The 12,683-nt window shown below is 59.8% G+C and overlaps 1 protein-coding gene across 5 annotated transcripts in view; it reads left to right on the top strand.

Moving 5' to 3' along the window:
- The first annotated feature begins 72 nt into the window (after nucleotides 1–72).
- Nucleotides 73–12,683, top strand: part of STK36 (serine/threonine kinase 36) — a 20,543-nt gene continuing 7,932 nt past the window's right edge. For 2 of the 5 annotated variants that reach the window (XM_075512651.1, XM_075512650.1), the window contains exons 1-26: nucleotides 73–78; nucleotides 458–570; nucleotides 1,565–1,705; nucleotides 2,632–2,709; nucleotides 3,116–3,246; nucleotides 3,496–3,745; nucleotides 4,150–4,243; nucleotides 4,508–4,677; nucleotides 4,899–5,098; nucleotides 5,178–5,304; nucleotides 5,416–5,559; nucleotides 5,825–6,004; nucleotides 6,225–6,322; nucleotides 6,678–6,783; nucleotides 7,202–7,343; nucleotides 7,639–7,766; nucleotides 8,376–8,480; nucleotides 8,699–8,797; nucleotides 9,010–9,104; nucleotides 9,423–9,486; nucleotides 9,690–9,854; nucleotides 9,953–10,027; nucleotides 10,464–10,635; nucleotides 11,052–11,199; nucleotides 11,412–11,571; nucleotides 11,839–11,934. In XM_075512651.1, coding sequence (XP_075368766.1) covers nucleotides 487–570; nucleotides 1,565–1,705; nucleotides 2,632–2,709; nucleotides 3,116–3,246; nucleotides 3,496–3,745; nucleotides 4,150–4,243; nucleotides 4,508–4,677; nucleotides 4,899–5,098; nucleotides 5,178–5,304; nucleotides 5,416–5,559; nucleotides 5,825–6,004; nucleotides 6,225–6,322; nucleotides 6,678–6,783; nucleotides 7,202–7,343; nucleotides 7,639–7,766; nucleotides 8,376–8,480; nucleotides 8,699–8,797; nucleotides 9,010–9,104; nucleotides 9,423–9,486; nucleotides 9,690–9,854; nucleotides 9,953–10,027; nucleotides 10,464–10,635; nucleotides 11,052–11,199; nucleotides 11,412–11,571; nucleotides 11,839–11,934 — 3,252 coding nt within the window. In that variant the 5' untranslated portion in view covers nucleotides 73–78; nucleotides 458–486. Of the gene's footprint in view, nucleotides 79–457; nucleotides 571–1,564; nucleotides 1,706–2,631; nucleotides 2,710–3,115; nucleotides 3,247–3,495; nucleotides 3,746–4,149; nucleotides 4,244–4,507; nucleotides 4,678–4,898; nucleotides 5,099–5,177; nucleotides 5,305–5,415; nucleotides 5,560–5,824; nucleotides 6,005–6,224; nucleotides 6,323–6,677; nucleotides 6,784–7,201; nucleotides 7,344–7,638; nucleotides 7,767–8,375; nucleotides 8,481–8,698; nucleotides 8,798–9,009; nucleotides 9,105–9,422; nucleotides 9,487–9,689; nucleotides 9,855–9,952; nucleotides 10,028–10,463; nucleotides 10,636–11,051; nucleotides 11,200–11,411; nucleotides 11,572–11,838; nucleotides 12,586–12,683 lie in introns of those variants that run through there. The other 3 variants (XM_075512647.1, XM_075512646.1, XM_075512648.1) reach the window with 3 other exon arrangements.

Raw genomic sequence — 12,683 nt, 5'->3', positions numbered from 1 at the left:
GGGGGTGTTGCTAGGCGACGCGGCGGCGGCGGTGGGCCCGGGGGTGGCCGGGCCGCGGCGGGAGCGGAGCGGGGCGAGGTTAATCCCGCCCGGGGGGCTGCGGGGGGCCTCGCCCAGGGCTTGGGTCTCGTCCTGCCGTGGGGGAGCGGAGGTGGAGCCGGCGGGCAGGGACTGAGCCCGGCGGGGGGGCCCGGGGAACACCCGCCCCGGGGACGGCGCCCTGGGTGGAGCGCCGCGGGGAGGGGAGATGCCCGCGGGGAGGGGAAGCCCCGGCCCTTTGGATGTGGGATCGCAGAGGGTGCAGCGCTGCCTTCCCAGCACTGGCACTGCCCGTCTGCATCGTGGCCTGCAGTGGCTGGAGTTGGGGGTCGGCGCCCCGCGGCAGCCGGTGGCGGAGGGCGAGAGGAGGGGAGAGAGGGCGAAGCGCGGCTCCTCACCGGCCGCTTTGCCTCGGCAGCTCAGCGGCCCCCTCCCCGAACGCCCGCGATGGAGAAGTACCATGTCCTGGAAATGATCGGCGAGGGCTCCTTCGGGCGCGTCTACAAGGGGCGCCGGAAACACAGCGCCCAGGTGAGGAAGGAGGCGGCAGGGGAGAGGTGTGGCGCTGGGGACTGATTCCTGGTGGCTGTTGGGTTCCAGGGCCCTGCCAGGGCTTTGGGACTGAGCGCTCATTCATTTTTCTGCTGACATTCCTAGCCAGCTCCTGCTGGCATGGAGTCATTCAGGTTCAAGGGACCTCAGGAGGTCTGCAGTCCATCCGCTGCTCAAAGCAGAGTCAGCACTAGATTCAGATCCTGCAAAAACGCAGGGACAAAGACCCCATAGCCAGTGCTTGACTATACTTGGGGTGAATGGTTTTTCCTTATATCAAGTTGAAAGCTCCCCTGTTTCCATTTGTAATCCGTGTCTCATCCTCCCGCCTTGCACGTCTGTGAAGAGCCTGGCTCCATCTTCTCTAAAACCTCCTTTTGGGAATCACAAGATTACTTGATGCTCAGGCTTCCCTGAGCATCTTTTCTCCAGGCTAACCAAGCCCATTTCCCCCAGCCTCAACTTGTACACCACATGCTTCAGCCCCCTCGCCGTCCTCGTGGCCTCTGCTATACACGCTCTGGCCTATCCATGTCTTTCTGGGCCAAAAACCGGCCACAGTATTGCCGATGTAGTCCAACAGGTGTCAACTAAAGGGCAATAATCACTTCTCTCAAACTCCTGCCTGTTGATACAGCCCAGGATGCTGCTAGTGCTCCTCACTGCCAGGGCACGCTGTTGTCTCATGTTTAGCTTGCTGTACAGCAGCATCTCTAGCTCCTGTCCCGTGTTTCTGCTGCAGAAACGCTGCAGAGCATTTTGTCTGCGCTCACTGATTACATTTGTTTGCTTTATATGCTAGTGTGAAAAGTACCGTGAGTACCAGCATCGATGTGCAAGGGGCTGGGGGGAGCCGCAAATGTCTCATTTGGTGTGCTCAGCTGGAAAATGCTGAGTCCTGTTTGGGTTAAACGCAGCCTCTGCCAGGGTGGGTGGGAGCTTGGTCTGATCCCAGCTTTGCCTGCTTTGAAAGGTGGTGGCCTTGAAGTTCATCCCCAAGGTGGGGCGGTCTGAGAAGGAGCTGAAGAACCTGCAGCGGGAAATTGAGATCATGAGAGGCCTCCATCATCCCAACATCATCCAGATGCTTGACAGCTTTGAGACCGACAAGGAGGTGACGGGGACTTTCTTGGGGCAGATGCTTTTGCTTGACTGGGGCAGGGGAACAAGGGCTGGCCGCTGCTGTTGTAGGGACCTCTTTCTCAGGAGATGCTGGTGACACCCTCCCAGGGCTCCAGCAGCTCTTCCAGCCAGCCAGGTTTGCTCTGTTCCCAGCTGTTTCCTGGCTTGTGTTGAGTGCTGCCATCCTGCCACCAGCCTACTCCGCTCCCTCAGATGGCCACATTGAGGTCCCCTGCCCTCAGGGCATTCCCGCCCTCCCTGAGGACATGCAGGGACCTTACGTGGGGGTTGCCTGAACAAGGACTGAGATGGCAGCCTGGTCCCTGTTTTTGAGAGTCCACCAGTGTGTGCTGTGTAGGGAGCCAGCACCCAGCTGGGCAGTGTGGGGTGCACTGGGTCATACACAGAGGTGAAGGAGCTGGGCAGGGGGTGTGTGATGGAAGAGGAGTGGTTTGGCATCACAGGGTGAGAGTGGGATCTTCAGAGACTGTGACTTTTCACTGGCCTAAACTGTCACGGAGAGAGTGTGATAGGGAAGGATTGAAGACTATGCTATGGGACACGGAGGCATGAAATAAAGTAATTGTGCAGCAGATTCAAAACAAGCTCAAGGGAGTGATTCTACCCACTGGGCGTGGAAATACCATTCTGGGCTTGTCCTGTCTTTCCCTTTTCTCTAGTTTCTGCTGGCTGTCCGAGATAAGGACAGCCGCAAGGGCTCTGCTAAATGCCAGGCCCGTGCTACAGTGCAGCCACAGGGGCTCTTTCCCTCCCCAGGTCCCAGCCCAAGCTGATGGGCTGTGCATGACGACACCCCAGTGTCTCCCTCATTGATTTACTGCCCTGCTCTGTCCTGGTCCCATGGTGGGTATGCGGCTGGGTGAGTGCCTGATCCCACCATGCTGCTCTTCCCTCCAGGTGGTAGTGGTGACTGACTACGCAGAGGGAGAGCTCTTCCAGATCCTGGAGGACGATGGGAGTTTGCCCGAGGACCAGGTGATTGTCATGGTGGTGGCCACCCAGTGTTTGCTGCAGGATGGAGAGAACAGGATTTGTCTGCCTGCAGGCAGTGGGTCTCTGCTGTGGGCCAGAAGACATCAGGAGGGTGAGGGTGCCTCCGAGGCTTTACCTGGCAGAGCTTCTGAAGGGGATGGAAAGGGGGCCAGGTTGCACTGGGGGACAGTTTCCCTGTTCCCTCTCCAAGGACAACACCACCAGGTTGCTGCCTCAGCCATCAGCCCACTCCAAGGAACTGCTGGCCCACAGCTGGGGGTGGTCCCTGCCCCAGAAAGGGCAAGGACAGGAGTGGGGGTACTGGGGGAGCCAGGCCGTAAGGGACCCCATGGTTGTGCTGGCTAGTGGCACCATGGGACACAGGGCGAGGCTCCCATGTCTCCGGCAGGTCCAGACGATAGCTGCCCAACTGGTCTCTGCTCTCTATTACCTGCACTCCCACCGCATCCTGCACCGTGACATGAAACCCCAGAACATCCTGCTGGGCAAAGACGGCGTCGTCAAGCTCTGTGACTTCGGGTCGGTGCTAGGGGCCAGCTTGAGGGTGACGCTTGGGCTTGGGGCAGCCAAGGGGTGTCCTGGGTGCTGTAGAGGAGGAGGGGGGAGTGTGGAGGGGGACCTGGGTTCTGTGCATATTTAGAGGTTGAGCAGGGATGGGGGATTTTGGACTCCAGAGGGGAGAGGTGTTGGTAAACTCATAGGGATTTCCCTGGGAGTCGCAACGGATGTTTCAGCCTGAACTGGCCATCTGTGCTTTGCTCTGAGCAGGTTTGCCCGTGCCATGAGCATCCACACCATGGTGCTGACCTCCATCAAGGGCACCCCGCTGTACATGTCCCCTGAGCTGGTGGAGGAGCGGCCGTATGACCACACAGCGGACCTGTGGTCTGTGGGCTGCATCCTGTACGAGCTGTTCGTGGGCACTCCTCCCTTCTACACCAGCAGCATCTTCCAGCTCGTCAGCCTCATCGTCAAGGACCCTGTCAAATGGCCCAAGGCCATAAGCCCAGTCTTCAAGGTAAGGGCGAAGGCCCTCTCTGTGGGATGAGATCTGTTACTGCGGGAGCAGCTTTGGCCTTGTCTGCTGCTCTCATGGGTCACTCTTAGGTTTTATGTCCCCTAACAGGGATTTCAGAACATAGAGAAGGGATGAGAGCTTGGCTTCCTGGGAGGAGGACTCTTATCACCGCTGTCCCTCTATAAGCTGGGAAACTGGGGCTGACAGCAGAAGAGTGATTTACTGGGCTGGGAAGGGAAGTGTCCTCCTGTCTGCCCTAAGCACTAGAGCCATGCCTTCTCCAGAGCCAGGCAGGGAACGCAGGCCTCCTGGGTGCCCTCACTGGGGGAGACTGGTGGGTATACTGTGCTCACTGGTGGGTGCTGAGCATGTGTCAGTGACCCTGGTGCTGTGCTGCCCTGTAGAGCTTCCTGCAGGGACTACTAATGAAGGACCCCTGCCAGCGCCTGTCGTGGCCAGAGCTGCTCTCTCACCCCTTCATTGCTGGACGGGTTACTGGTGAGTACCAGCTCTTTTTCCAGCACTGGCCAGGGCCGTTTCCTCCTCCTACTGCCTGGAGGCCGGGAGGACCACTCTGCCCTGCTTTTTTTACTACCCTGTTCTTTGCCTCCCTCCTCTCAGCTTCCTCCAAGAACTGACCCCTAGCTCCTGCCCCTGGGCTTGCTCTGGGTCCCCCGGGATTCCCTTGGGATCCCAGAGCTGGTCAGTCTCCCTGTGTCCCAAGGGAGAGCTGCTGATGCAGTTCTCCCCTCACCTCCCCAGTGATTGATGACACAGAAGAGCACGGGATCTCAAACCCGTTCACCACCAAGCTGTCCCCAGAGCTGCAGGCCCTGAAGGAGCAGCAAGCCCATTCCCTGGCCCCCAGGAGCAGCCAGTCCAGGATCCTGAGAAAGGCCCGTCAGAAGATGGCTGAGGAGGCACAGAAAAAGGTGGAGGAAAGTGTGGGATTCCCCTGACTGTGTCCCACAGTCACGGCAAAGGAGGGGCATTGAAATGGGACCTGGGGGGCAAGACAGAAGGTACATGGGTCAGGCTGGGGTGTCAGCCACATACAAGGCTGTGGGGTCCTCAGGGTGCTAGGGGGATCTAGGGGGCTCATGTGGCTGTCTGAGTAACCCTGCCCTGACCAAACTTCTCTGCCATCACCCAGGGGCAACTGAAGGCAGGTGATGCATCTATGAAGGACTCTGGCAAAGGATACCCAGGGCATAGACCCAGAGAAGCTCCTGGGAAGGCAGCCCTCGTGGAGGGGGAGCCACCGGCTGCCTCCAAAGAGAAGAACCCCAGTGTCCTGCAAGGAAAGAGCAGCATGGCAGAGTGGGAGTTGGAGGAGCCTCCACCCAACCCACAGTGAGGGAGGGCTGGGGCTGGGAGAGGAGGAAGAGGGGAAGGCAGGGTCACTCACTGACTGCGCTGTTTCCTTGGCCAGGGAGCACAGCATCACTCAAGACTACGAGCGTGAGTTTCCTGGAGCAGGGGCCCCTCCGCAGCCTGGTGCTGGCAGGGCAGAGCCCCGGGGCAGGCGCAGCATTGAGACCGTGGACCTGGAGAGTGAGGTAAGATGGTGCCCTGTGGTGAGGACAGCAGGGCCCAGTCCCCAGGTGCTGGTACAGAGACCCTGGGGCAGGCAGGGTCTGCGGCACCAGCCCTCTCTCCTCTATGGCTAGGAGCTGGAGAGCGATGAAGAGTGGCAGCACCTGATTGAGGCCACAGAGCCCTTGGCCATGCAGCTGAGCACGCCGCTGAGCCTCCTGAGGGACCTGGCCTTCCAGCACCGTGTCCAGGCCCGCCTGGCAGACTCCGCTCAGCAGGTGAGTGATGGCTGGCTCAGACAACCATGACTGGGGACACAGATGCTGCCTTCTTCCCCAAGACTGGGTCGGGAGCATTGGGAGAGTCAGTCCAGCCAGCAAGGAGATCCTCTAATTCTCCAGGAGCTGGAGCTGCCTCATGCACTTAGCTTGCCATCTGCTCCCCTGCTGTCCCCTGCCTGAGGGGGTGGAGGGCTGCCCCGTGGCTGATGGAGAGGCCACAACCGCTGCTGGTCATGAGCCCTACTGGCTTCTCTGTGTCCAGGTGCTGGAAGGGATGCTGGAGGGAGCCTCCCGTCTCCGTCCTGTGCTCCGTGTCATGGGCAACCTCCTGGCTACCCAGTGCGACTCTGAGCTACTGGACCACTTCTGCCGAGAGCTGAATGTGCCTCTGTCCCTGCTTTGTCTAGCCAAGCAGATCCTGGAGAGTGGTAGCACCAAGCAGGTGGGTGTAGGATCTTAGAGAAATTTGCGCTCCTTCCAGCCCTGCAGAGTGCTGGTGCTGAGGAGGTTCTGGTGTCCTGCTGGAGCTGACTCACAGGACCGGTGCCTCTTCCAGGCCCCCTTGAGAAGGGGAAGGTCCTGGCAGGGAAGGATCCCGCCGCAGTGGTGTTGGGATGGCCAGCAGACAATCCCCACTTGCTGTTTCTTTCTGGATCCTGCAGCAGCCCTGGTGTATCACGGTGCTGACAGACCTTCTCATGGTGACCACAGTTTATTTCAGCAGTGAATGCAGCCTGGAGGAGAGTGGGCAAAAGGACAGGTAGGGACAACCCTCTGTGCTCTGAGGTCTCTTGTGGCCATAGCAGGGACCTGGCAGTAGGTGGGAGGGTGGTGTTCATACTCTGTGTCTGGAGCTGTCTCTGTGGGGAAGCATCACAGACTAAGTGCTTCATGCCATATCGCTGTGCTCACAGAGGAGCGCTTTCTGTGAGTGGCGCTAAGTAAGGGGAAGGCACAGCTGACTAGAACCCGGTTGTGCTGCCTGCTGGCACTGGCTCACAGTGCTAGTGCGTGCTGCCTGCTGTATTAGCCAAGGCCATATGGGCCTGGCCAGACCCTGTCCTCACAGCCAGGGCCTATGCTTCTCTGCTCTCTGCCCCTGCTGCCTCCCCCAGCCTGCAGGCCTTTCGGGAGAGTGCCGGTTGCTTCCTAGCCCTGCTACCAGAGCTGCTGGCTGAGCCAGCCGACAGCGAGATGAGACTCTGCCAGCAAAGCCTACTGGTAAGGGTGCCCCTGTCTCCCTTCTCCCCACCCTCTCCTCCAGGAAGCTGTGGGGCTGGGTGTGCATGTCAGGGGGAGTGCAGGCTGATAACCCTACTCCCAGCTGTGGGGTCTGATGCATTCTTGTCAGGGCAGGCTGTGTCACCCACTGGGGGTTTTGGAGAGGATCACATGCAGAAACGAGCTCTCTGAGGGGGCACCTTCCCTGGCTGTGCCTCCATGTGTACCCCTCTTTCAGCCAGAGTTAGTGGCTCCCACACATTAACCTGGCTGGAGAGGACACTTGGAGGTCCCTGAAGCTCCAACACATGAGTCCTTCTCCCATCTCTGCTGTCCCCCCACAGCCTCCTCCCCCATCACCCTTCTCTCTCACCCCACCCTTGATCTGCAGTGATGGCCCCCCCTGTGTCTCTCCCAGTGCTTCACCCTGCTCTGTGAGAGCCTGGATGCGATGTGCCCTTCCATCTCTGCCCCATTCTATGCCAGCCTGCGAGAGGAGCATCAGCCCCTGCTAAACAGACTCCTCCAGGGATCCATTTCGGAGCAGCCTGCTCTGCGAGGTAGTGGTGGTGGCAGCTCGCCACCTTCTCCTGGGGTTTCCCCTCTCCCTCCTTCCCTTGGGCTCCCTCAGAGCATTGACTGCCATTGCAGTGCTGTTGGCTGGAGGAGGTGGCTGAAGCTTATCTGCCCAAACCCCTGCTAACCAGGGCTCTCCTGTTCTCTCCCTCAATCCCACATCTCACCCTCCTCGTGTCACAAGCCTGACTTTTCCTCTCTTGGCCTCCAGCCCCATCCTGCTGCCCCTCAGCATCCCTCACCCTTAGCACATGTCTCCTGAGCTCTGTCCCTGTGCAGGTGCAGTGACAGAGGCCAAGTCAGCCCATGACCAGAGCCTACGTGTGGCAGACCTCTTCACGGCTGCATTGGCTGCTGCCTGCAGCATCCCCCTGGAGAGGAACAGCTGTCGGAAAGCCAAGCAGCAGGTCAGGCCAGCTCTCTTTGCAGGGCAAGCAGGTGTGGTCCCCACAGCAACAGCAAGCCTTTGCAGGAAAGTCTCCTTTTCAGCAGTAGAGTGGAGGGCTGGGGTGGTCCGGCTTTGGTGGCTGCAGGGCTGGTGTTTGCAGGCTGCTCCTTCCCCGCCAACAGCTGAGCCTCAGGTGTCTAAGGACTCCTAAGTCAATTAAGAGACTCACACTTATGATCTGAACTGTGGGATGGGCTAAGTAAAGAACTAGGCAATGCAGAGAAAACATGAAGAATTCTTCTATGACAGTGATATGAACTGTAGGAAATCTGAAATTGAATGGACAATAAATGAGGGAAAACAGAACTACAGATTTACATTTGATCCTTTAACTTAACTCTGAGTCAACAAGGAGGGAAGCAGAGGAGGAATCTCACCTTGCTCATCTCAGCTCTGGGACTGTGCATCAAAGCCATGCTGGGTCATGGCAGATGGGCATCCCTTTGTGAATGCAGGCAACATGTAGGAAGCAGATGCCTTCTTTTATTAATTTGTTGCTAGCATTAAACTCCTTAAGTCTGTGCAGTGCTTCAGGTGCCCAGGGTGCAAAACAGGCTAATTTCTGCAGGTCGCTCAGGAGGTAGCTGAAAAGCTTATGGAGGGAGAGAGCCAGCAGCTTGGGAGGCTGCTGGGGAGACTGGAGCACCCAAGCTGCTCCTTGAACGTGCTCAAGGTAATGGCCCCGTCCATTTATCTGGCTGTCCCCAGAGGTGCCTGGACCTTTGGTCTGGGGTTAGGAGCATGGGGAAGGGGGAACGATGGGCTCAGCCCTCAATGACTCCCATCTCCCTGGTGTCAGTTGTTGAATAAATGGGGTGGGACTGGGGTGGGCCTGGTCACCGCGTCCCTGTCCCCAGTGGCTGGTATGCATCTCTCCCCTCTGCCTCGCAGATCCTCTATGCTGGCTGCCATGCCAGCCCAAGCCTGTGCCAGCGCCTGGGAGAGAGCCAGCAACTGTGGGGTTCCCTCATGCAGCTCTCAAAGGGCAAGGTAGGCCTGACCGCAGCCCCAGTGGTGGGGTAGGAGTGTGGGCAAGCAGGATACATTCCTCTGAGCGCTGCTCAGACCAAGCTGGGGGACGTGTGAGGAGAAGAGTTTGGGGGAGCTTAGTCTGGAGAGTGCAGTTCTCCTCCAGGGCCCAGAAACATCCCTTCCTCCGCTCCCAGCCTTGCTGTCCCCTGTGACTCCTGCTCTCTTGGCAGGTCCCCATGGCGGAGGTGGCCCAGGGGGCAGCCTGTGAGGCCTCACTGTATCTGCTGGCCCTGCTCACCCTGCAGCTCCAGGCCTCCCCTCCCAGGTAAGCACCTGCTTTCGCTCATGGGTGGGAGAGGAACATGTCCTGCCCTAAACAGCCCTCTGCCCTGCACCCTGCCCAGAGCTGGGCTTCTGCTCCCACTGATCCCTCCAATCTGGACACATCAGCAGAGTGCTGGGCAGTGTGAGTGGGTGCTGGGGGTGCGGTGAGGACCTGGCGTGGACAAGGAGGTGCTGTGAACCAGGGCTCGCTCCTCCTGCAAGATGGCTGTTTCCCAGCCCTGGGGGTATTTGGATGCTGCTGCTCTGGGATGTGAAGCTGTGGGAACACAGTGCCTCTCCCCTGGTCCCTGTGTTTCAGGCTTGAGGAGGTGGTTACCCTGGCCAAAGATCTCATCACCCAGTCTCCTGTCGTCTCCCTTGTGGTAAGTCTGCCCACCCAGCCAGAGCCGTTACTGAGAGCCCTGCAGAGCCCCATGTCCCGTTTGGGTCCTACTGTCGCTTGCTCAGGGTGGGATGGGGGCAGGTGCAGCCTGGCTGTCCCTGCCCTGGGCCGAGGGATGAAGAGTCAGCATTGAGCAGGCAGATGGGAAAGTCCCAAAGGTGCTGAGCTCTCCCTGTCCCACAGGGTGCTGCAGCATTCCTCCTGACACAGCTCAGTCAGCACGGGGTGGCCTTGGACCTTGAGGGAGAAGAGATCCTACTGGTGGCGACAAATGCACTGACAGCACCTGCTGAGGTATGGGATGGGGACAGAAGAGCAGTGGAGCCATGCTGTCACCCTACTGTAGAGGTGTGCAGCCAAAGACGGGGTCAGAACGGTGCAGGTGTGGTGCTGCTGCCCTCAGACCCAGCACCTAGCTCCAGTCTATCCCCTATTCTCTCCCACAGCTGCAGCTCCCCCCGCCAAGGGGTGCTGGTCTCTATGATGGGATCTTTTTCCTCCTGCTGAAGCTCCTTGCCCAGGTACCAGCCTACCTATCTCCCTTTGCCTGGTCCCTACTGAAAGGTGTGGGGGCAAAAAGGCCCAAATGTGGATTGGTAATGGAGGCTGAGGCAAACCAGGGAACTGGGCAGCTTTGGCTGAGCTGTGCAACCCTGTGAAAGTCACCTAATGTCCCTGGGTTGTCTGCAGAGCTCTGGACGGTTGGTGGGAGGGTGGTGGGCAAGGAGGGATGATTCATGGGTACATTGGAATAAGAGAGGGCAGATATGCCCGGGGACTGGCACTGTCAGCAAGTGCAGCAGGGCTGCCAGCTGCCTGGCCCCCCTCCTCCCCCTGTGCCATATCCATCCAGCCCTGACCTCCCCAGGACCATGGGGCTGGCAGGGATGTGGACCAGAACCCTGGGGAGCCGTGGGGGACCAGGATGTCCCCCAACACCTGTCTCCCCATCTTTAGGAGGATGTGGCTGTGGAGCAGAGCTTTGCTGCCTCAGAGCTGTGGAGCATGGTGTGGCATTGTGTTGCTGCGGTGCTTCGCGTGGGCAGCGACAGGGCAGTGCTGGAGGGAGACGCCCCAGGGGCAGGTCACCCTGCGGCAGAGCCGGACTGGAACCTCCTCTCCCCTCAAGGTAGGAGCTGCAGGATGGCAGGGCACCTGCCCTGGACCCTGCTTCACATCATGCCCTCAGACTTGCCCATGCCTGTCCCTGTCAGCACCTGGTCCCTGAGGCCAGAGGTGCTCAGGGGGCTTTTTTGAGGATTGCTGCTGTCTTCTGGGGAGAGAGGGCTGGGCTGGCCCATGCTGTGACCAGGTGGCAGGAGCTCAGCTGAGCTGGCTGTGGAGGAACAAGAAAGGGTCTCTCTGCTGCAGGGGAACATTCACTCTGGCAGATGTGACCACCGTGGGTGGAGATTGGTCTGGTCTTGGGCAGGGAAGCACAGAAGCAACCCTGGAGCAGCCTTGAGGCAGTACAGGCAGACAGAAGAGAGGAGAGTTTTCAGCCTTCCCTAGCTTTGCCCCTCTGCTGCGCTGTTCCCCCTGCAGGCACTCTGCTCTTCCTCAGCCTGGCCCTCTTTGTCTTCACTCGCAAGTCCCACTGGTGCCTGCCTCAGCTCACCCAGTCCCACGGTGTCCTCATGGTGACACTGAAGAGGCTGCTGTCCCCTGGCTTCCTGGCATGCCTGGCACAGACGTGAGTTGTGGGGAGGGCTCAAGCGGGCAGAGCTCAGTCGCTCAATGGGGTTTGGACACGAGCACGCAGAGGGCTGAGAAGATACTGACCTGGCACTTGCAGGACACATGCAGAGCCTCTCCTTATTGCCTGGTGCGGGGAATGCTCTCTGCCTCTTGCCTCAATGTTTTTCTGATCACCTCTGTGTTAAGCTCTCTCTCTAACAAATTCAGGCAAGCAGGAGAGGATGGGGACCCTGAGCTTGTCCCAGCTGTGGTGATCCAAGCCTGCCAGCTCCTCTGTTTCCCTTTTGCCCTGGATGTGGACGGAGACACCTTAGCATTGGTCACGGAGGCTGTGAGAGATGCCCAGATCCCTGCCCAGCTGCTGCAGGTACCCTCTTGGCCCTGCATTTCTCCTCCACCCCACATTGTGGAGGCATCTCTCCACATTGCAGCCCCTGATGCATGGCACCACTTCACACCATGCTGGTGGTTTCTGCCCACACAGGGATGTCACTTGGGTGCCATGCAGCCCTCGGAGCAGCTTGGCCGGCAGCTGAGCTCTGCACTGACCTGCTGGCAGCCTTCAGCCGCTGCTTGACTTGGCCCACAAGCGAGGACAGCGCACTCAGTGCCACTCTTGCTCCTTTCTCCTTAGGTCTGCTCTCACCATCTGCCCTTCTCGTACACCGAGCTCCCCATGAGCCTCTTGTGCCACCTCGTTGTTTCTGATGAGCATATCATCGACCAAATGGTGAGGGCAGCCGCCGCCTCAGAGCACATCATTTCCTTCTTGAGGTCAGCCTTGTTTACAGACAGCCTCACGCTCACAACTGACCTCCTGTCTCTCTTGACCCACGTGGCCCGGGCCTGTCCGGAGCACCTGCCCTTTCTCCAGAGGATCCTGAGGGGCTCGGATGTGGCTGACCAGCCACTGACCCGCCTGCTCGGCCACCGGCAACACCCGATACGGGCCAAAACCTGCAACCTGCTGGGCAACCTGCTCCGACACAGCCACGGCTTTCCCCAGGCGCTGCAGAGCCAGCCTGGCTTGCTGGAGAGCCTGCTGGGGTGCCTGGCGGACCGGGAGGACAGCGTGCGCAAGGCAGCCAGCTTCGCGGTGGGCAATGCTGCCTACCACGAGTCCTCCCCAGCCGGGACCTTGGGCAGGGCCGTGCCCAGGCTGACGCGGCTGTTGAGCGACACGCAGGCCAGGACGCGCTGCAACGCGGCCTCGGCCCTGGGCAACCTGGGCCGGCGCTCGGCAGAGCTGGGGGACCTGCTGATCGAGAGCAGGGCCCCCCACGTCCTGCTGGAGGTGGCCTGCCGGGACCCCCGGGAGAGCGTGCGGGAGGGAGCCCTCGTCGCGCTGCGGGCCCTCAGCCAGCACCCCGGGACACAGCAGGTACTGCCCGGGGACCTCGGCTCCTTTGTGGGACCTGGTGGTGCTGGGGGACAAGGGGCCAGGCTGGCAGGTGACTCCTGTCCCTCTCTTTGCTCCGC

This window comes from Mycteria americana, chromosome 9, assembly GCF_035582795.1.
Source record: "Mycteria americana isolate JAX WOST 10 ecotype Jacksonville Zoo and Gardens chromosome 9, USCA_MyAme_1.0, whole genome shotgun sequence".
NCBI classification, from domain to species: Eukaryota; Metazoa; Chordata; class Aves; order Ciconiiformes; family Ciconiidae; genus Mycteria; species Mycteria americana.
The sequence above is the reverse complement of the archived record's forward strand: the minus strand, read 5'-3'. Positions and strand labels throughout refer to the sequence as shown.